The sequence below is a fragment of the Apaloderma vittatum genome, unplaced genomic scaffold (genome assembly GCF_000703405.1).
Source record: "Apaloderma vittatum isolate BGI_N311 unplaced genomic scaffold, ASM70340v1 scaffold12254, whole genome shotgun sequence".
Lineage (NCBI taxonomy): Eukaryota > Metazoa > Chordata > Aves > Trogoniformes > Trogonidae > Apaloderma > Apaloderma vittatum.
Window position 1 is genome coordinate 59,457 of NW_009714440.1, and position 23,296 is coordinate 82,752.

The 23,296-nt window shown below is 43.8% G+C and overlaps 1 protein-coding gene across 1 annotated transcript in view; it reads left to right on the forward strand.

Annotated features, from left to right (window-relative positions):
* Positions 1 to 23,296, forward strand: part of LOC104273441 (vascular endothelial growth factor receptor kdr-like) — a gene marked incomplete at its 5' end in the record, with an annotated part of 85,897 nt that overhangs the window by 55,275 nt on the left and 7,326 nt on the right. The window contains 16 exons of the mRNA XM_009868780.1: positions 797 to 943; positions 2,879 to 3,004; positions 3,116 to 3,222; positions 4,470 to 4,605; positions 5,879 to 5,983; positions 8,351 to 8,464; positions 10,559 to 10,647; positions 11,180 to 11,345; positions 11,862 to 11,959; positions 12,868 to 12,990; positions 13,086 to 13,197; positions 17,727 to 17,826; positions 18,338 to 18,443; positions 19,916 to 20,040; positions 20,292 to 20,370; positions 22,820 to 22,914. Of these exons, the coding sequence (XP_009867082.1) occupies positions 797 to 943; positions 2,879 to 3,004; positions 3,116 to 3,222; positions 4,470 to 4,605; positions 5,879 to 5,983; positions 8,351 to 8,464; positions 10,559 to 10,647; positions 11,180 to 11,345; positions 11,862 to 11,959; positions 12,868 to 12,990; positions 13,086 to 13,197; positions 17,727 to 17,826; positions 18,338 to 18,443; positions 19,916 to 20,040; positions 20,292 to 20,370; positions 22,820 to 22,914 (1,828 nt within the window). The remainder of the gene's footprint in view (positions 1 to 796; positions 944 to 2,878; positions 3,005 to 3,115; positions 3,223 to 4,469; positions 4,606 to 5,878; positions 5,984 to 8,350; positions 8,465 to 10,558; positions 10,648 to 11,179; positions 11,346 to 11,861; positions 11,960 to 12,867; positions 12,991 to 13,085; positions 13,198 to 17,726; positions 17,827 to 18,337; positions 18,444 to 19,915; positions 20,041 to 20,291; positions 20,371 to 22,819; positions 22,915 to 23,296) is intronic.

The following is a 23,296-nucleotide window of genomic DNA, read 5'->3' on the forward strand; positions in this document are numbered from 1 at the left end:
CTGACACGGAGACACTGGGCTTCCTCTGCACTCGGGCAATTCACTTCTCTCTCCCCTGGCAGATATTTGTATTCATTTCCTCAAACTGCCACCTACACAGACACCTACGCATGATGGCTATGGGAAAAACACAGCGAAACTGGGAATGAGAGAACTGGAACCCTGATCACATTCTTACTGGGGTCTGTTATTTGCCCAGCGTGTGTCAGAGAGGCAATTCTGGAGAAAATGCTTGGAAATGCCCCTCTAAACCAGCCCTCCTTCCCCTACACAAACAAGGTCTTTAAAACGTACTAACACCAATCAGCTACTGGCCTTATTGCAGGTTTTATGTATTTTTTCATCTGTGCTTGCGATTTTATTCAGTGCGTCCCTGCACCTTTTATAAATGAAGATAAAGTGGAGGATAATGTGCTTTGTAGTAAGCAGATAACTGCACTCACGATGGAGGACACAAAAGCCTTAGATTTGTTTCCTCTTTGCCTCCTCCTTCCTGTTTTGTGCATTCACTCGGCATTTGCTCTACCCACTCACCGTCCTCTGTTTTCTTCAGAGGATAAGAAACTCAAGGAGGTTCGAGCTGGAGCTGAGGGCTTAGTCAGTTTGAAAACAAGCCAGATAAAGCCACCCGCTCCTCCCACAGTCTTGCGGGGGATTTTTGCTACCACGCATCAACCAGATGTTTGCCACTTCCAGCCAGCGAGGCCACGCAGGTGGCCAAGGGAGACAGGAGAGCAGCGTTGAGGGAGGTGCCCTCTCAACTCTTACTGCGTGCTGTTTCCTTTTGTGACTGCAGCAAGGGCAGCGCCATACGTGATACAAAACCTCACGGATCTGGAGGTTAACATCAGCGGCAAGATCGTCCTGGAGTGCAAAGTCAGCGGAACGCCAGAACCTCAGATCACGTGGAGGAAGAACGGTTACCCCATCGCGGCAGCATCAGGTGAGCCTACCCGCTTCCCGAGCGGGCTGCGGTGTCACAGGTAACGCAGGATAAACACGGCACCTACGACTCCAGAGCTACTATGAGTGCGGCTGTATGGTACACACAACCTCTGGAAACACACACACAAATCCGAAAGTCTATCAGACAGCTGCAGTAAGTCTCCAGCCTGGATCATAGAATCATAGAACAGTTTCAGTTGGAAGATACCTTCAAGATCATTGAGTCCAGCTTTTGTCCCAGCCCTATCGACCCACTAACCCGTGTCCCTCAGCACAACATCCACCCGTCTCTTAAACCTCTCCAGGGATGGCGACTCAGCCCCCTCGCTGGGCAGCCTGTGCCAACGGCTGACAACCCTCTCAGTAAAGAAATTCTTCCTCATATCCAACCTGAACCTCCCCTGGCACGACTTAAGCCATTTTCCCCTTGTCCTATCACTTGTCTATCACTCATACAACACACTCCTAATCCTTTACCAGCTTGGCAGCCCACCTCTGTACCCTCTCCAGCGCCTCATTGTCCCTCTTGTGCCAGCAGCCAGCCCGCACGCATCGGCACGGCGTTAGTAAATCGAGGAGCACAGCTGGCTGCCGTCGAGCTGCCTTTGTGAGACAAAAGTTTGTGCACAAAACTGAGGCGAGGAGCGTACCTGCTTGTCAGGCGGGTCTGAAAGCACAAGCCTCAACTGTGAGAAATCCTTGGAGCCTGCACAGCAGCGCATTGTGGGCAGTCACCTACCAGAGAGGTCCAGGGCACATTGCCCAGCCTTTCTTTGTCTCCCACAACAGAGAAATGAGAATGTGCTCATGGCTTGAGCGGTAGAGAGCGGTGCAGGCACAGTGCTGCCACGGGCAGGGAGTGTGGGCTCCTTTACCTGAGCCTGGAATTGCATCTCAGGTCTCTGTCCTGACATCTCCTATAAATTATGGAGAATGCCATGTCAGGAGCTGGTCCTGTGACTTTAATTTTGCATCTTGGACTAGGTAGGACATCTAGGATCATCCATAATTCAGATCAGCCTGCTCCAAGAGAAGCTCTTTATAGCTACTGAAATTTTATAAATAATTCTAGAGGGACAAGCATGTAACTCATCCAACCAGTGGAAACATAAATAAAACATTCGGAAAAAACACCTCAGGGTAAATATTTCAGCACAGTGCATGGCAAGTTACGTGCAGTACTCTTGTTAACAACAGCAGGATTCGTAGGTAGAACACCTAGGAACTCAAAATGTCCTTCCCTTTTGGATTCAAAGCCTGACCTGCTTCCCTATTTCTGCCCCAAACGTATCCTTATTGAAATAGGTGAGCTCTCAGTTTTGTGCCACAAATCAGGAACAATTTAAATGTGGAAAATTAATCAGGAAAATGAAATGCAGAAAAGCCTCACATAAGTCACGTCCAGGCAACCTCCCTCTTCCCATTCCACCTTTAGCCCTCAGGTGCCCATGAATCCAGGATTGCTCCGGGCAGTGATTTTTCCAAGGATGTGCGTAGCCTGCTACCCAGGTTCCACATAGTAGAGCTCCCAACACCTCCCGTGGCCTTCAAGGCATTGGCTTTCTCCAATAATTTCACCAAGTTCCTTTTTTTCCCCCTCAGAGTATCTTATTGCTATCAGAAAACCTGTCTCCCCACCACTTCACTAACTTCCATTTTCTCAGGTCCTGTCTGCTCATAGTAAATTAACAGCCACATATGCTACTGGTTAAATGATCCCCCAGCAACTTACCCAGGGATTGAGGAGAAAAAAAAACATCAGGGAAAGGTTGTCGCCAGACCACAACGAGAAGCACAGTATTAAAATGCCTCCTAATCACAGCGCGTACCAGGCCTGCACGGATGGGAGTGAACCTTCAGTCCTCTGTCCCCTAAAAGCATTTGTAGGCAGGTGGGTTATTGTGGTAACATTAACCAAAATCCCTTACAACAGGAATTTCCATGGAAAATAACACCCTGGTCATTGAGCGAGTGAAAAAGGACGACGAAGGGCTCTATGAATGCAAAGCATCCAACGACATGGGCCAAGACAGCACCTCCGCCTTCATTAAAATACAAGGTGAGGTCCAAAATACGGCAAAATGCTTATATTATGTTGGACTGAGGAGAACTGTTTGTCAGTCATGGGCTTTTAAAATTTTTAAAATTTGGTTGTACATTTAACCTACAGGATCTGAGGAGAAATCCAACATCGAAGTGATCATTTTGGTCTGCACTGGTCTAGCCGCTACGCTCTTCTGGCTGCTTCTGACCTTATTCATTCGGAAACTGAGAAAAGTAAGAGAGCTTCCATATCGCACAAAAGGTCTGGGAATGGGCCATGTTTGGGATAGATGGTAGAAAAACTGTTCAAAATGTTCCGATTAAATTTCAGTCCAAGGTTTCTGCTGGTGGTCCTTTGACTTCCCAAGAGACCACTCACACTTGTGAGATTTCTACCCACTTCCACGGTACCCTAAAATCAGGCTTCTCCCTCTTGATGAGTTAAACTGGCTTGCAAGATTAAGAAAGTGAAAAAAAAATAATCTCCTAAATCTCCTAAAATACGGGCTTGATTTCAGCACTCATCCAACAAATTTGTCTGAAACATAGGTATTAAATGGGGCCTTGTTGTAAGGAAGATCCTAGGATGTTTGCTCTAGAAATTAGAAATTATTTTGTCTCCAAGTCTTGCTAATCTTCCATCTCCCTTTTATGACTCAAAAATATAAATTTTCAGGAAAGTCCCAAGGAGGTTAGGTCTGTTTTTCCTAAACCCAAACAACAATGAGAAAGGCAACCAGAGCTCCGTGCTCTGAAGCTCACCAAAGTACAGTTCCAGCGCTGACCCCCAATACTTGAGTAAAATTCCCCCTCCTATTGTGAATACAGTGATTAAATTATCCGGCCCAGGCCATTCTATGATTCTATGATAAATTAATGTTTTCCTCCTTGACCTAAGTTTAACAGAGTTGTGGACAACTGTGATTTTCCTATTATGTTCTGCTCCCGTGAAAGTCTGCTCGCAGGACCCACCAAATCACAGTTTCTCACTCAGCAGCGTTAGAAGCAGCAGTTTTCACCGGCTTTCAATCAATTTTAAATTGCAATAAGCCATGAAGCGGATAACTAGGGAGAATCAAGTGAGCGCTGTGAAAATGCCAAAATGCTCTGCAGTGCACCACGAACTGCAACTCGTGGAGTTCCCACAGAAAAGCACTGATTTCCTCTAACAGATACAGGTAGAAGACCGCGATAAATTTTGTGTCTTCAGGGTGTTTACCAGCATTAATTAGTGACTCTTCCCAACACCCAGGAGTGCCAGACATACATGAACATTTATTTCTCAGATATAAAAAAATAAAAATAAAAAAAAGAGAGGCAGGAAGCTGAAGTGATGTGTTCATGGTTCAGAATAAATTTCAGAGCTAAGTCTGGGACTCAGGGAACTCCCCAGTCAGCACTCAGTCTCGCAGACGACAGCTCTCTCCCATTAGAGCCGCAGGGTAAAGACTGTGAATAATTTCTCCACACCCTGTTTTTAGCCTGATGCCACAGATATTAAAACAGGATACCTGTCAATTATAATGGATCCAGAGGAAATGCCTCTCGACGAGCAGTGTGACCGACTTCCCTACGACAGCAGTAAATGGGAGTTCCCGAGAGACAGACTGCGCCTGGGTGAGTGGTTTGGGGATTACTGGTGGAAAGAACGACGATTTCTAACGCTCCCCAGTTTCAGTGGAGCTGTCGTATAACCCAAGATACAGCCCCTTGTTTAGTGCCATCCTTGGGGAGAATTGGCAGTGAGCCACAGAATTCAGGATCACCCTTAATGGGGGGTGAAACAAGGGATTTGGTAAGAAAAACAAAGATGATGTCTCTCTCAAAATAGCTTCCATCTCTTTTTCTTTCCTGGAGAAGTGAAGCCAAGCGCTTGGCACGGGAGAAAAGTACCTCCAGGTACTGCCCCTGCCAAAAGTAGGTTTTCACATCCAGAGAGGAAAAGGGAGAGAGAAGTCAATCTGAAAGGCAACAGTCTTTCAGGGTATTTTATCTTGGAGAAATCTATCAAATAACCAATTCCTTATCAATCATTTGAATTTGGCTTTTGGTTTTAAAGAGCTATCCTGAAAAAAAACAAACCAAATTTCATCCAGCAGCTCAGCTCACTGGATGATGGAGCAAGAAAATGTAAAAAAGCAGGTTCTGTTGGCATAGAGCAACAGTAACACCTGTGGGCAATGATGAGTCTAGGGACTATATCTGTATTTGTGCGTGCGCTTGGTGTTTTAGCTGGAAAACATGGAAGAAGGAAGACAAAAGTAACAAAAAGATGGTGGGACAAAAGGTCAAACTAGCCCCGTGTACTCTCCTGTGTTGTGGGTCAGAGCCCTCAGAGCACACTAGGTAAATACAGGCATGAGAATTCAAGTGAAAGGGAAAATAAAGAAAGATTATAATCTTAAATGCCATTTAGTATAGCTTTTATGTCAAATAAATGTCCATAACTGAAGGGTTAAAGGGTTCTGACGGCCGGAGTACCTTAGCTAGCTATCTCCACGATTGTGATCATGAGAGGTCAGGGTTCCACAACTCTACCTTTAACCCAAACTCCAACTTTTCCTGGGCTCATAGGACGAGCGTACGTAATGTTTTTACCCTTAAGCCACGTGTGTGTATTCAGCCTTGCCTTCAGCTGAATGCAGATTTGTTTATTCTCCTCTGTTCTCTCCCATACTGTATTGCATTCGAGTCATACGGATATAAATCACCCCGTTTATATCCATATGCTGCAAATATGTGATACAGGCTTCTATCGACTCTCGGTCTACGTTGTGCCTGGGCACTGGAGTCTTGTACTTCTTGCATAGCTGAGAATGCATGTTCCCCTCTGATCTGATACCGATTGTCGAAGTCCCCTTTGGCTCACTCTTCACTCTTGCTTCTCTAGGTAAAACACTGGGTCATGGTGCTTTTGGGAAGGTGGTGGAGGCGTCTGCTTTTGGCATTGATAAATCTTCAACCTGCAAAACAGTTGCCGTAAAAATGCTTAAAGGTACATATCATCCCTCTGAGATTCTCACCAGACTCCTCAGGGAACCTGCGGGCAATGAGGTTTCCAGTTCTCTGCTCCAAAGCGGTCCCAAGTTCATTGTGTTCAGAAGGGAGGGGGTTTGTCAGATGGGAGCAATTAGTCATTATACAGTGGATGTCAACACGCAGGAAATGACGAGCAGGCTCCATGCTGCGCTGCTGATTAAGTCTTGTATTCCTAGAGGAGGAAAACAGCAGCTTCCAGGTCTGTGGGGTGAGGAGGGAAACAGATTACAGAATGTAATTACATTAGATAGTCTGAAATTGGATCTAAGGCTTCGATCACAGCCCTTCCAGATGTAGAACAGTTCAAGGGGTTGAAAAAAGCAATGCCAAGGGAGTGAATTAGAGACAACTTGCTTGCAATTATTGAAATTAAGGAAAGTTTTTACCATTCAGTGGTGGAAAAGGGGGGAACTTGGAGACTCTTCTTTCATATCAAATTTACATACAAAGCCTTTGCAGACAAGTTATGAATAAATGCATCAGCCAGTACATTGACCACATGGGCTGGAGGTTTTTAACTGTTCATTTGGGATTTTTCCCAAGGTACAATCGCTGCTCACTGGACGGCTTTTCATAGCCCACGTTGCTCTGCATTGCTGCTGCATGACAGTATTAACCCCTGCAATGCCCTGATTCAGGAATCTCTATGGTGGTATTTGGCTTCTGTTGCCGGCTGCTGATGCTCTGCTGCTCCCATCTCTCTGAAATTTCAAAAACATCAGCTTATCATCTGTCTGGGCCTCCTCTGAAGCTGCTCTCTCTTTTCTGCATTAATCAGTAGATCTTCAGATCATCTCTCCTGCTGTTTCTTCCATTCCATGTCCATCTCCAGATCCTTGAAATATCCTAGAAGCCCCTGATCCAGACACACTCTGTTCTCCATCAGAAACCTACTGTCCTGGATAGCTCTGGGTTTTCACTCACCTCCACGCTGTGCTTCCCAACTGATCCTCATGTCAACTCTACCCCAGCTGCACATATCCAGCAAACTATTTGACAGTTCCTCCATCGTTTTACACCTTTCTCCCACAGTGCAGGCAGCAGCCTCCTGCTCTAACCTGCGCCTCCCAACTAACATGCCAGTAATTCATCACTTTGCTGAATAAAGCAGATTATCTAGCGTGAGTCAATCCATTCAGGGGGAAAAAAAAAAAAGTCTCTGGAGATATCTGCATTTCTGTCATTTCCATGAAGCAGGCTGGTATCAGTTTTGGGTTGAAGGCTAAAACTTAATGTGCGAGATTGTCTGAAATGCTTCTGAGGCTGCTCTGTTTAGATTTTTTCAGACGTGTTCCAGCTCATGCCAAGGCTAATCAGGGGTAATAACAGCCATGTACACACCCATCTACAAACACTGTTGACTGAAGAAATCTTGGGCTTGAAACAGCTCCTTCTTTATGACACAATTTGGTGAAAGATTTGTTTACGGAGAATTCCACAAACAGATATAGAGGTTACATTTGTCACACCAACTGATCTGTTATGTAACTGTTTCTTCACATTTAAATCTTACACGATGCAAAAGCAAAACCCCAGGAAACAGGCTGCAGCCCCTTTTGTTTAAAATACATCACCAGAGTTTTGGAAAGAAGGCAGAGGAAACAAGCCAACATCTGCAGAATGTTCTGGGCTGAGAGTGCCTTCCTTAGCTTTGGCAGCAACAGAGGCTGAAACTACAGCATCTCTGGCTAGCCAGTGCTTCAGCAAGTGTTGAGTTCACGGTTCACGTGCCAATACGACCTCCGCTGCTTTGCTGGCAAATGTTTTTCTTGGGTTGACAAGATCTCAAAGGGCTGAGACTTAGTAATGCTCTACATTCTCCAGTACATTTTGAGACTCGACGTACAGACGTGTTGGATTCCTCCAACACCTGCAGCGGAGGGTTGCTCAGAACTGTGGAAAAATCTGTTCTAAGGTGTTGTAAAGAAGCACTGCTAAACTGCATGTCACCGTCACAAACGGAGGAACACGTCCTTCTGGGTGGTGTGGTTGGTCGTTCCTTTGCAACGCTTGCAAAATTTTGTCCTTGCAAAGGCTCCCTGGTATCTCGTTTGGGGGGAGGGTTCTCCTGCTGGACAGTAACCCTCTGTAACCCATGCTGGAGAAAGGAAGAGTCGCACAAAAGATAAAGTGTTATCCCTCTTCATAAAGGTCAACAGACAATGAAACGGATGAATTATTATCTGTTTAAGAGTCTGAAAAGCAAAGACACTGCAAGTACCCTGGGTGGGTTTTGTTTCCAACTATAAACAGGATCTTGCCGTGTCCTGTCAAAAATATCCTGTTGTGTAAAGATCATTTTTTTCCTGTTTATCTTAAGCAGAATGTGCAACTACTAACGAATGCAAGGCTTTAATGTCTGAACTGAAGATCCTCATCCACATAGGACACCATCTGAATGTAGTCAACCTGCTGGGAGCCTGCACCAAAGCTGGAGGTGAGAAGTCCTCGGTAACTAGAGGAGCAGAGCAGAAACGCTTTTCAGATACCGTGGTGGTTGGATGTACCTGTCTGTGATGGAGCCCAAGTCTCAGGCACACGCAGTTTATGCAAGCACAAACATTTCTACCTCTCTGCTCGCAGGAGAGCTTCTGCTCCCGCAGAATATGGCCACATCGCATCCACGGTTTCTGAACATCTTCTCCCAGCCAGCGGTGTCACCTCTCTTTTTGCTTTTTCTCTGCACTTTGCCAGGTTGTTTACAGAAGGGGTTGGGACTGAAGGGAGGCAGGGTCCTTAACTGCAAATAGGTGCCCAATTCCTCCACAGCAGGCACTCCTGATCATTTCAAAGGTTCTTCTCCCTCTTCTCCGCTGCCTTATCAGGAGGATGCACAAGGCTGAGGGCTGAGCTGCTCGAGGCCTCCTCCTTTCAAGCACTTCACCCTTGCCAGGCACATGCAGGAAGCCTGAGGCAGTCCAAAGCTGCACAGAGCTACAGCAGGGGCTGAGCTGACACAACTGGCTGTGCATCATACAAAGAATCTGTTGCAAAGTGCAGACTTAAACAAAGGACTCCATAAATCTCAGGCCTTTGTGACTAAAACATCCCTTCCCATACTGCCATACAAAGCATCCTTATCTGTTACCGTATTGCGCTTTAACCTCAGGGTAACAACTCAGAGATGTCTCCTTACTGCCTACAATGACCCTTCAAAACAATTCCCAAAGGACAGATTTAGGAGACCTGAGGACAAAAAAAAAACCAACCCAAAACAAAACCAAAAACAACACAACAGAGTAAAATAAATGAAGGGGAAAGAGCGAGAAATGGTGCTCACATCTATTGTCATCTGAGACTTCCAAGCTCTCGTCTTCCCAAAGAAGACCAGTCAAGGGGGAAAAAAAGAAAACTTCAGTGAGGTAGATTTGGTAGGATGCCAGGAAAGAAATCTTCCCTTCAGCAAGAGACTCCCAGTTCCTCAAGGAGCAGTCAGGAACCAGCAGGCACAGATACTGCTGCGATCTGGGAGCCATGAACAGGGAGGCTGCAGGAATCGCCGTAGTGCTGCAGACCCCAAAACCTCATCGGGGAGGATGGTCAGCTTTAGCTGGAGGGGTTTAACACTCAGCTGCACGAGCAAGTAGCCTTTGCTTGGGGCTGTGAGTAGAGGGGAAGTAACATTAAGAATTCCAGTGATTCTCCTCTCCTGTTACGTCGATGATGTGGCTCAATACAAAGAGGTGCCCAAAACATGGCAGCATTTCTAAGAGGTCAGCAGTGTGGGACCAGACCTTTGAAGCTCAGACTCTTCAACGTGAATCACGGACCTTCTAGACAGAAAAAGGTTTCTGGACATGAAAGTCTGGTTGCTTAGGATTGAAAATAATACAATGTTTATATGCATTCTAGTCCCACAATTCCACCTCCTCTTCCATTTGATGATTACAAAAAGCAGCAATTACACGAAACGTAGAGACTGTAGCTTTTCCCTTTCCTAATAGCTCGCATTGAAACATAAAAGCATTTTGCAGCGGATCTTAAAAATATGCATAATTGTATAAAAGCAGCGAATTGCACCAAACTCTACAGTAGTGTGCACGGAAATAAGAAAGAAAGTGATACAACATCCTAGGCTTTCAAAAACTTCAGACTAAATACTTTTGCACTTTTGATTTAGGTCTCTCTATTACCCTGCATATTTTTATTGCCTCTAGCTCCACCCAAAACAAACGATTGTGAAGGCAGCAGAAAGACTCCTCCATGCTATGGATCTATGTATAGAGTAAAACAACCTTCATAGCACATGGGATCGTACATTGTTATTCGTCATTCTGAATTCTCTTCTGTTTATAAATAAGGAATAAACACCAACTGTTAACATGTAGCTGGGAAAACTAAGCATCAGTACTGAATTCCCTTCTCTCCACTATGGATTTTGTGCTTCTGCAGCGTCACTTCTCTGCTTCCTAATTTCCCCATCTGTATAACAGCAGTGACAGCATCTACTTCTTTTGCAGAGGCTTTTTGAGGATAACTTAGTACCAAGTGCTTTGCGGCGCTTCAAAACTCTTTTGACTTTTTTTTTAAGGTCCTCTGATGGTCATAGTAGAATACTGCAAATATGGAAACCTCTCCAACTACTTAAGAGGAAAACGAGGCGATTTCATTGCATACAAGGTAAAAAAAAAAACAAACGTGCTTCTTGCAGTCACAGGGCAGAGAATTAACAACCACTGATCACAGGTTGTGTAGGAGAAGGAGATTTTCCCAGTACAGTCACCCCAAATTTCCTTTCTCACCATTGTTTCTGTGAATTGCAGGGACTAGGTATGCCTCGTTCCCCAGGAGAGGGCGAGACAAATCCATTTCAGTGCACGTCATGCACATCCCTTGAACTGTGATTTTTAGCATGGTTTCCTAAGAAAGTAAGAGGTACAGAATTACAGCATCTGTCTGTCCATCCACCAGTCTCAGCCGACCAGCCTCCAGCTAACTTTGATGGAGGAATATTGCTATCAGTAAAACAGGTTCTATACTAATACATAGGAAGTGAGGCTCCATTAGTTCTGCTATTCAGGGAACATCATGTTCAAACACGTTTTCAGCTCCTCTTCAGAGGACACCTTCTCCATATGCCATTCTCTTGCATATTTTGAATCCCCAGCGTTGCATCACCCAAAGCTAAAACTCAGTTTTACACCATTTCTAGTCGCAGGACAACTCTGAGCAAGCAGAGAAAAGTCTGGATGAGTCCAACAGTGACTTGACCGAACTGATCAAGAGGCGCCTTGAGAGCGTAGCCAGCACAGGCAGCTCTGCCAGCTCAGGATTTATTGAAGATAAGAGTTACAGCGATTCAGAAGATGATGAAGAAGGTAAAAGAAACCTACCTAATCCCAGATCTTTCACTGTAAAGATGACCATTAATTGGCCAGTGCCACACACACTGCCACACACTTCATAAGCCCTTATGCAGTTAGACTTACTCCTGAAACCACAAATCCCTTCTCCTGCCTGTGCCCCACTCCAACTTTCTCACAAAAAAGAGATTTGCGGTCATGTACGCATATAGAAGCTGCTCCTGTCATGTAAGAGGAACAATAGCAATATTTTACCAGATGATTTGTGAGACCAGCCCGTCCCCAGCCTTGTCACTCGCTATAAACAATTCCCATCACTTTATCCCCAGACGTTGTTGTCCCCATAGCTAAATGACTCAATTAATCCGAGTTTCTGCCTCTAGGTCAGTGGGTCCTAAATCAGAGCTGTAATCCTGGCAAAGAACTCATGTTCCGATACCCAGATGCAGGGCTAGGGCCATCAGCACACAGTGCCAAAAAAAGTTTGGAGCTGTTGCTCTAGTGTTTCGCCATGTCTGTGATCTCTCCTAGATGCTGAGGATCTGTACAAGCGGCCCCTGACTTTGGAGGATCTGATTTGCTACAGCTTCCAAGTGGCAAAAGGCATGGAGTTCCTCGCCTCCCGAAAAGTGAGCTCCTTAAAACGTCAGGGCTGAACTTCTTTCGCAGATTCATGAGTGTCTGATACGAGGAAATCCAAATATACTTTTGAGTCTAAGTCATCTGCTTTTCGCTCTTATAAGTGTTGGAGATCACATTAGCCCTGGTGCTTAAGCCATAAGTGGCACTGAAGGAGCTGTGAAGGAATATCCATCATGTTCTTGGCTACAAGGACTGGCACCTGTAATATGAGAGTTTAGGTAGCAGTGAACACAGATTGTAAGACAATTTGTGGAACTGTCTCATAAATAAAAGTGGAAACGGCTTCTCATAGAGAAAGATTCTTCTAGTATGGTCAACAAAAGTACTACTGAGAAATGAAGAGTGAGTCTCCAGCTCTTCATTTAGCCTGTCAGCGATGTTGGAGGCTATCGGTAAAGTTAGCACACCTTTTGGATACAAACAGAAAAAGTTCATTTGCAGCCTGTGGAACGCTTGCTTTTCAAGTAAATTGAATGTGATATGCATGCCAAAGTATGCAGAAAACTGAGAGCCTGCACATCTACCAGGGTAGAACACACAGAAATCGCAAGCACTGTTAACCCAGCGTAGCTGCAGCTGCTTTTTGACCCCTCCCAAATCTCCCACAGAACAATTAACTGGAATACGGCACTCCCTTCGGCTCATCGTAACTGAGAAAGTTATTCCACATAGAAAAACCAAAAAACTAACTCTAACATACTTGACTCATCTTCTGATTTGTATATGATTGTGTATTTTCATCAAGATACCCACACGCATTTTCCTTCTCCAACCTGCTCACAACAAAAGTTCATTTATCTTTCCATTTCCAAAGAAAGTCTCACACTTTCAGCCCTAGCAGGGGCTGGTTGCCCAGGCAGACCCTCTGATGGTGCTTGTCCTCATTCCTTCACAGTGCATCCATCGGGATTTGGCAGCCAGGAACATCCTTCTTTCAGAGAACAACGTGGTCAAAATCTGTGACTTTGGACTAGCCAGGGATATTTATAAAGACCCTGACTATGTACGGAAAGGAGATGTAAGTGGAAGAAAGTTAAAATTTTGATTCCTTTGAGGTTTGGGCTGATCAGTAACAACAGCTCTGGCTTCATGTTGTGTCTTTTCCATTCTCAGGCAAGACTTCCACTCAAATGGATGGCTCCAGAAGCTATTTTCGATAAAATTTACACAACGCAGAGTGACGTGTGGTCTTTTGGAGTGCTGCTGTGGGAAATATTTTCTCTAGGTAAGAATGGTTTTAAATCCTTTCTTCCCCCTAATTTATGGCTCTACTGCTAAGAAAAGCTTTTAAGAAAAGGTGATAACGCGGTGTTGTGTTTCTACTTCAGTTAGTGCAAGCGCACGCTGCAGATAAGGTGTAAAATTGAGTCACTGGGCTGAAGTCAATGAGCACTGCACCCGGCAAAGTACATGAAAACAGCGAATACTGGGGAGGGGGGAACAAAACAAAACCCAAACCCCCAGACCTAACATTCCTAAAAACTGAAACCAGCAGAGCACAGAGATAACACAAACCTCTGGTGCTCAGGAGTGAAATATTTCTTTGAGGGCATTGAAGAAGTTGCCCTGTCAAACCGTACTTCCCTCCAAACTGCTTTGCGAAACCACGCGGCTCAGAGACCGCAGAGGATCACGCCGCTGTTGACGGGGTGGTCCGACATTCCCAGCAGCCCGTACAACACGAGGGAGTTTGCCCATATGACATTTTACCCCAGCTCGATTATCTTCCCCACAAATCTAAGCTTGATTTTTCTAAGTAAGAGAAACGTGTTGGCAGCAGCTGCCATCAGGTTGATAGGAGAAGCAGTGCTAGACTGTGTAAGTCATTTTGGCAGCAAACAGGTAGAACGCACACTTTCCCGGCCATATCATTTGCAAGCCACAATATTTTTGAAAGAATACGGATGGTGTTCTTTGAGTACTATAGATTTCACCTGACGGTGCTGTTAGAAACCTCAGCCTCCCTGAGATCTGGTTACTGTCCAGCAGATAAAGCCCTGAAATTTAGACAAGCGGTCTTACAGACAGTTGGAATTTGCCGCTCTCAAATTCTCCCTGCAGAGTGGCAAGTTTTGTTTTCCTGGGGGAATTTAGGAATGTCAGCTCTGGCTTTTTAATCAGCGTTGGCAGACAAAAGAAAACAAGAAGCATTGTCAACTTAAGCTGCTGAATTTTAAAGCAAACTCTGTAATCTCCTACTATCTTTGGTTCGTGGATCAGCTGAAATTAAAATGCCAAGTCCAGATCTGGATGCAAAGTCTGAAGCTGTTTCTATCCTAATCCTTATTTAGAGTTGGCTGCAAAGATCCTAACCTGATCTCAGTCCAAGTCTTGGACTTCTCTCTAGTTCACATCGGCACGCAAAACAGAAAGTTCACGCTCAAATAGCAAAAACAAGCGGCAGTTAATGCTTTCTCCAGAGCTCAGTCCTATTTATTTAGCATTTTATATTTTGGCGCAACACCTCCGTGGCTCTGCAACAGCATCACCTGCTGCACGTGTTTTGAAATACCAGAGAAAGACAAAGCTCCAGAAGCCCCAGTTCTAACAGATTATTCAAGAAGATGCATTAGCACGCAGAGACGTGCTCCGAGGGGACAGCTGGGCATCTCCAAGGAACCCAGTGAGCTGAGCACAGACGAACGGCGAGGAATGCAGCAGAAGGCAAACTGTTTATATCGTTCCCAAAGGTCCTGACAGAGCTTAACAGATGTGAACTTCAGGTCATTGGGCCTTTAATACTGAATGCTCATAAAAATTAAAATATTACTGAAACACATCTTGCGCTATTTTTAAAAGTAATCTATCCGGTTTCTTTTAATTTTAGATAGTGTCTTTTCATAACAGAGGTGCTTACTTGGAACAATAGACTGTCCTCTTCTGAATTCAGAGGAATCTACTAAATTACTCCGAGGGCTGCCATCTGTAGAGCAGCCTCTGCCCTCGTTATGACGTAGATCACAAACTACTTTCTTCAATCCGTGGCACAGATTCAAAAGCAGTCATTTTCTCTAAGAGGGTTTTTCATACAGATCACCCAGGCATGTCTGTGGTTTGGCACTACTCGCATCTGCAGCTCACACGATAAATATTTAATTAAGGATTTGTGTCACTGATTGAACTCTCTTATATAAAAGTTTTACAGATCATTGAGAGCCAGAGGATGGAAGTTATTTGTCGTTGCTACAGGGTATGTTTTGGCTCCCATTTACAGCTGCTGCTTTTTCACTGGGTCCCGCAGACTTAGCACCCTCTAAAACAGGAAAAGATACTGATTAGCCAAATGCACCATTAAGTTTAGACATGGGTCCTTTCAGAGCCAGAAGTCAAATGAAGCACAATAGGCCTTTTCCAGAAAGGCTGACACTCTGGATCTCTTTTGGTGACACCCAGGGAAATCAGGACTTGAGAGACTGTTAATTTTCATTTGGGGCTGAGTTTGTCCAGAGCTTTGCCTTATTGCAGTGGGGTGAGCACATCTCCCGTCAGGTGACGCCAGCAACGGTTAATCCATCTTGAAATCACTTACAGGGCACTTTACGGAACGTTGGTGTCTCCTGGAATTTAAACGTGCACTGTTCAAAAAGCAATCACAGATAATTATGTAAACAAGCAGTGCCTGGCAGGATAACATCAGCATCTTATTATCCTACTAAAGTAAAAGCAAGATCAAACGAGTGCTACTATATCCAATGCATGCCACATCTTTGAGCACTTTGGAAGAGATTTCCCCTAAGGGAAATGTCATGTGTAGACCTTACACCATATGTTTCAGTCTACATTTCTCCCAAGCTGTCTCATCATCCCAGATCCAAGTTATCTGGCTTATCACACGGTCCAGATGAAGCACAACGGTGAGTGGAGGGGGAAAAGGCAGAGCTCCTTGCTTTTATGATCTGAGCTGCCTCCAGCTGGTAGGAGGCCAGCACCAGTCAAAATATAAATTAACAAAAGATCTGGCAATCAAGAATTACTCTTCTTTGCCTTCACTGTAGTTGCTTTCACCAACATCTTGCAGTTGATATGAGCAACGATGGAATCAAGGAAAGATAACTTAGATTGTGAGACCAAGTGGAATTCTCCACCTCTTCTCATGCAATTCTGCCACACTGCCCTCCAGATCTCAGTCCTGATCAATGTATTTGCAAGACAAATTCTTACCAATAACCTCTGCTCTGCTCATGAGCAAGAAACATTCTTAATACTGTGATCTAATACGTGCACATAAAGAAAATTTAGATCCACTGTGGCTGAGCGTCCAGAGCTTTGTTGAGATGCCCTCTTAGGAAGCTGCCAGAATCTTTGCTCCCCAGCGCCTGCTTTTGCAGACTGAGTGGTCAGATTCACAGAGTAGATTTCTGGAAACGGCCACGTTTTGGCACCCTCTTCATTGCTTTTATCCAAAAGATTTCTGCCGTGCTTGTTGTGCCCCCAAGTGCACAGCACATGATGGTGTTTCCAAACAGAGGAAAAAAAAAATATGCGGGAAACAGGCAGGAATGTTAGAGATGGTAAATCATATCCAGATTCCATTCAATCCCCGATGTTAAGACTTGATTAAATTTTTCTTTTTCTAAATTCACCATCCAGCCTCTAGGATGCCAAAATGCGAAAGACAAGGGGTTGCTCTGCATGTGAAGTTTTGACTGAGAAGGAACAGAGGAAAGCTTACAGATCTTTCAGGTCTATCCACAGCAGGTTCAGTAAACTTCCAAAATTCAGTGCAGGCATCTCTTGAGTTTTAACTATAAGGTCTGGATTACTCAGATGCCAGAGCACTTGCTCCAATTATATATTTGTCGCCCTTGTTTATGGCACATCATAAAGTGCAGATGTTACACAACAAAGACCACAACCTCTGAAAAGCCCCCACTTGCTCATCGGTTGAAGAGCACGTTCAACGCACACGTACATTTATCCTTCTGCAGACAACCCCTGACCCTGGAAAGTGAAATAAGTCTCACTCCTTTGTTTTGATGATTGCTGGGCCAGCTTGTGTGGAGGTTAACGTAACGCTGCTGGTCCCTTCACAGAAGTTGCCAAGCAATTACCGTTGCCATGAACTGTCCTCTCCGGGTTCACAGTAACAATTGAGTGGCCCGGAAGGTAAGCAGCACTGAATGCACCCTCAGAAAAGAAAACAAGGCTAAACGTTTGGAAGATCATTTTTCAAGGAAATTTTAAGAGGGCTGCCACACCACATACACAACACTAAACTGGTGAACTTGGAGAGGGGGACTATGATTGCACACCTGAGGCTGAACCACTGGGTTCTCATGGCCTTTCGCCTGCAGCTTTCTCTGTGCTCACTCACAGAGGCCAGAGGTTCTGAGGCAGTGAAAGATGAGCAGGACTGACTTACTTCATGTGCATTCACTTAGTGCAGGACATTGGCAGACTGACAATTTGGAAAACAGTATGCAACCGATTGTATGAGCTGGAACTTTTCTACCACCGACCAAGGGGTCATTTAAAGTCTCAAACTAATTGAATTTATTTCTCTTCTGCCATATTTTACCTTGGACTGGCCCTGGCTATATTACAAATGCAGAAGAGAGAACATGATTGAAATCTCCGAAGAGACAAAACACGCAGATAATAAGTGACTGCAACCCCATCTTTGCTCCAGTTTCTTTTACTGTCAGGCTCTGGGTAATCTCAAACGCTCAGCAGAAATCACCAACATGTGTTTAATTCACTGGACTGGGAAATGCAGCTTGTGCCCTTCTGAAGCCTCCTCATTTCTCCCCCCAGGTGCCTCCCCATACCCTGGAGTACAGATAGACGAGGACTTTTGCCGACGGCTCAAAGAAGGAACGCGGATGCGATCTCCGGAGTACTCCACTCCAGAAGTGTAAGAGCTCCTGCTCTTCTGATGAGAGCTGGTGCATGGCATTTAAGTGTAGCAAAGGAGACTTTATTCTGTTTTCAGTAAATGTTGCAGTTATGGGTATCTGGGGTGTCCTGATGCCACAGATGGGTACTAAAGACAGAGCCAGCTTGACCTTGGCCAACAACAGGATCAACAAATCTTCCCACATCAGCTGTGGTTCATGAGTCTCAGTGCAGGAGATGATTTCAGTTCTGTGGCAGAAACTAGCCATCTGTAACTACGACTTATTTCAGCACTACCAGTGGGGCCTATCAGTCCAATTTTAAGTTGGGTGAAAATAAAAAGCCTACAGGCTCAGTTGAGGTAGAAATACAGAAGGAAAAAGCATCTGACATTGAAACTAGAATAGAATTTCAGCGTCTTAATCCAAAACTATCTGAACAGTGACCAAAACAAGCAGCAGCAGAAAGAAACAGTTTGGAAGTAAAGCTCTGATCCTTTTCCTTTCTTAACATCTCTGGTTTTTATCTAGTTACCAGACAATGCTGGACTGTTGGCACGGAGTACCCACCGAGAGGCCGACTTTCACGGAGCTTGTGGAACGCTTAGGAGATCTTCTTCAAGCCAACGTACAGCAGGTACAGCAGTACAAACATTTTTTCAACAAACGTGCCCATACAGATGTACGCGGATGTGGATACGTGTATGTGTGTGCACAGGTAAACGCCGCGTCGAGTGGCAATATTAGATTCGACTTCATAACAGAGGTCATGAGGAAAAAAAGGCTGTGGGGATGAGTAAAGGAAATGTTAACTATCCAAAGGGGATTATATTTCAATACTAGCTGTTTATCCACTCATAATAAGCAGAAGCTTGCATTGATTAAAAAAATGCTGAGTTACCCCTTAGAGGAACAATAGAGCTTTATCTCCCAAACAATTTTAATTAGATTCCAAGACAGTAAACTGCCAGTAGTCAAACTGAACTTTCTCTCTCATTTTCTGAGCTTGTGTTCATCAGTGCTCTTAGGAGCTTTAAAATGATGCAGTTTAAAGCTCAGAAGTCAATTATATAATTATTAATTTCATGATAGTCAGATCAGTTGTTTTCTTCTTCAGTAAAAACAACCAGACCAGTTATGTAACTGTCTATTTAATTTAAGATGAAATCAAATACTCTCCTCCAGCTCCTTGGTGTTTGTAAACAAATTTAGTCAAGCTAAGTTGAAGAGGGCCCAGTTTGCAATATCAGGAGCTTGTGGGTTTATCTTATAACCACAGTAAATTAAGGAGGCATAAAAATCATGATAAGGGAATAGGGCACTTAACTGCTTCTCAAAATTAAAAAAAAAAGTCAAGCAAAGGGAAATCTGGACAAATAGTTTTAGGACCTTAAGGAAGAGTCATTTCTGAAGATTATTGCAGGGCTGTAATGACAATGCAGAGCTTATTAAGATGTGCGCCAAATTCCATTAAACCTGAAGCATCAATTACTTGCGAGGACAAGAAATAAAATGTTTTAAGACCATCATTTTAAGGACTGGCTCTTCCTAAGCTGCAAGTCCTTAAGTTGAATATAAGCAAAGTCTGCACACAGGCAATATGCTTTTACCAATTTCAAAATATGCTGAAGTCGCATCAGCCATAGGCGTTTTGCGACTTTGTGCCATTGCCTCCCTTCTCCCAAACACGCCACTTCAACTTGGATTTAGGTGTCCCCGAGACCGATCCCTCAAAATTCCCAAAGCGGCTGACACAGCAACAACACCACAGAGAACTGCTTTCCTGAAGTGCAGGTCGGTGAAATTCTGTTCACCTTCCCTGAGACAGAACACCCACACACCTGGAACACAGGAATTAACGATCACACGGAAATCGCTGCAAACTCATCCCAGATGTTGCTGTGAAAGTCATCAGAGGCAGCTACTTTGAAAATGGCTGCACAGATACCGACACTCTCCATATGCTGTGCCATATCGAACACCATCAAGTTAAACCAGAATCTAATCCTTTCTCAGTGTAAAAACTCCATGGAATATGTTTCACAGCTAAGGTGCAGCACAAAATGAACTTTCCCATCTTTGTGTTCTCTTATATTATTGATTACACAGGATGGCAAAGACTATATTCCACTGAACATCACCTTGTGCCCTGATGGAGAACCTAACTCCAAAACTTGCCCCGTGGAAGAAAACGTGAGCAACTGTGTTAATCGCTGGAGTGCAGTGGAAACTGGGTGAGCAAAAAAATACATGGGGGCAGGAGGGAAAGAAAGATTTGATCTCACTGGGCACTGTTGTCCTCTCTCAACATGGCTCTTCTAAAGGAGTTGGACACATTTATAAGGGTGCTGTTTGTTAGTTACCAGAGATAAAAAATGGAAATAGGTCCAGGAAACTCAGCTGTGTCAGGGAAGTGAATTTAGCTAACAACTGGTGCAGCATCTGCTTGGGTTTTGTGCTGACCCCTCGACTTTCTTGCTTTCAGTAACAACAGCAAGAAGCGCCCACTGAGTGTGAAGACATTTGATGAAGTGCCAGTGGAAAAGGAGAAAGTGATGCATGAGGTAAGTGAGGTGAGTGCATCCTTCTCCAGCAGCTTCACAGATCACTTGTCACCAGCACCAGAAACACTTACAGCTTTTGAAATCTGTTTGGTAAGAAAAAGCTTTAAATCAAGCAGAAGATTCAGCCCTAGCATCTCACAAGTAGGTCTGTGTGACAACAGAAGGACTTGCACTTAGGAGAACAAATAATCTAAAGAGAAGCTCATGCATGATTATGCTGGCTTTGATCGAGCTAAGGGGCTGTATATCACAGATTTCAATACTTTTTTTGCACCAGAAGAAAATTGAGCCTTTTAAAGGAAATGTGTCCAGAACACATTCTGGCTGGCTGCGACAGCCAATAACTCGCTGGTGGTGAGCACGTTCAGTTCTGGACAGACAAGACCAAGAGTCAAGTTCCTGCTCTACTTGATTCACACAAAGGGCTTTAAACCCTGGATTTTCCTCGCCCTAAACGAACGCATGCATTGCCGGTTTAACGGTGTGCTCCAGCCAAGGCTCACTCTTGGACAGACAGCCAGTCCTCAGCCCAAGTCTCTTGGGAAGGGTCAAGGCTACAACTTGTCCTGAACATATTTCATGTCCTTGACAAATATAACGTATTCCTCGCCCGTTCTCTTTTTAGCACAAAGTGATGCCCATTATTCCCCAGTATTTTGCCAAATGTAATTTCCATGCCTTTATCAGTGCATCTTAGGGATTAGAAGGCTTCAAATTTTCTCTGGCTCCTGCACCTTTCCTCTTGCAGGCTACAAATCTGTTCCTTTGAATCATACAGAGACATTTACTAAATAGATCCAGTATCAGTAAGAGATTACTGCTGCCAGAGTCAGCATTATTTCCCTATTCATGGCATTTTAAAGCAAGTCCTTGCACGACAGGGGAAAAATTTCAAAAAAGGGTAATACTGCATTGACAGATCAGAAATAAATGTGGTATTTCAGTGGGGATCTTTTAAAGGAAAATTATGGTGTGATCTACTTTTGGACAAAGAAAGTGCACTTGAGTTACTAAAACCCTCTTAAATACCAAGAAGTTAATACTGATTAGGTCATTATTTCAAGCAGTTGCCCAAGAACTCTAAAAGTGCTCCACCACACCTTCCTGCAATTGTGCTACTTATCTGTAGCCCTGTTGTTACTCTTTCAACAAATCTTCTGTGAGCAAAATGCAGAGCAGCGCTCAGATAAATTGTTTCTAGACCACTTGTTTTAAAGAGAAATCATCAAGACAAAAACCAGAGCGCAAAGCTCGGTTCTACTGAGGTTTTGACAGACTTGATTAATGTAGAATTTTGCTTTTTATTTAATGTTTGCTGGGTTGTTTGGTTTTTTTTTTTTTTTCCTATTTCAATCGATTTGACTGGTAAAATAAGACTAACTAGAGTTTCGCTTCCAACATGGAAGTCTTTTGCTTGCTTGGATTTGACAGGGAAACATGCAGCTTTCCAGCATCACAACATTCTTCAAATGCAAAGGAATTCCCCAGAAGACTTATTAGTTTTTTTAATTACTTAAAACAAGGAGCGTGCATGTCTGTGACCTCATGTGGCACTATCACAATACAACTCAATCTTACTTGCAACCTTTAGACTCAACTTTAAACGCAGCAAAATCACCACCTCAACTTTAAAACTACTCAAGACAGTTTCATTGGACAGGTCATCCGAAAAAACAAAAACAAAACAAAACAAAACACAAAGTACAATGAGCCTTTTAGGCTCTGCATCTTTTCAAAGCATTTGGATTTGCCAAAATGCTACTAAACTTCCACTTCCTTAAAATTTCAATGTTTCCAGTAGCATATTTCTAGTAGGTACTTAGGGTACTTTTTCTCCGAGGAGCCTAGCCAGTATTACTGGATATATTCTTTATGAATTTCTGTCTATTCGTATCTCAGCTCTCCTACCTAGATGGCATCCATATGTCATGCTTAATAACAATTTCCAGTTTGAAAATGTCAAATTATTTTTTGATACATTCATTTTAAGGGTGCTCTTTCAAGATACAGCTCAAAAATTCTGTCACCACAAAAACAAAGCAAATGTTCTCAGGCTAAATAGCAACGTTATCAGGAACAGCTGGATAAAAATGGATAATACAGGCCTTGATAGGAGAATACTCTGAAGAATGGGCTTAACATCACACACCAAGTGGATATGTGTGTTATTAAACATTCTCCTGCCCTTGCTTTCTCTGCTCTGGAGCCGGAGACAGTGTTGTAAGGTGAAATTCTATCAGCTTGCCTAAAAGTGGTATAGTCACAACATAAAGTATCTGGAATTTCGTATTCTAACCCTTGGCTTTCCTTCTCTACTGACTTTAAGAGTGGATGTTCTGACTCTTCTCCGTGCTCTGCCCATGGAAGCCGTTTCTAATTTAAAAGTCCAGCCACGACCACTTGGCGTTCTGCTGATGTTGTGGTTTGTTTTTTTTTTTTTGCTGCCCAGGAGTCAGACAGTGGAATGGTGCTGACCTCAGATGAGATCAAAAGCCCAAAGAGGCTGGAAATCCGTTCTTGGCCTTACGGGATCATGGCTCTAGCGTGAGTACTTTTTTGGTATTTCTTTTTAGGACAGAACAATGCTTCTGAAAGTTTCATTTTTGTTTCCCATGCCAAAAGGAAAACTCTTCAGACTATCTAAACAAGCTAGAAGGAGAAGCAACTCTACATTTCAGTCCTGTAACCGAGAGATTATGGTTAACGTATGTTAAGATCAGGAAAGTTACAACGTAGACTTTGCTTCCAGAATAAGAGTTGAACATAAAACAGACTTGCAAGTCTCTGAAAGGAGGTCTTCACCTTCCTAGAAAAGTATAACAACAGTAATGAGTTTTCCAGGTTCAAATGCTGATTTGCAGGATTTCAAAGAACAGCTACCCAAAATACTTAAAAAGGAAACTTTCTGTACCATGGAATTCCATGT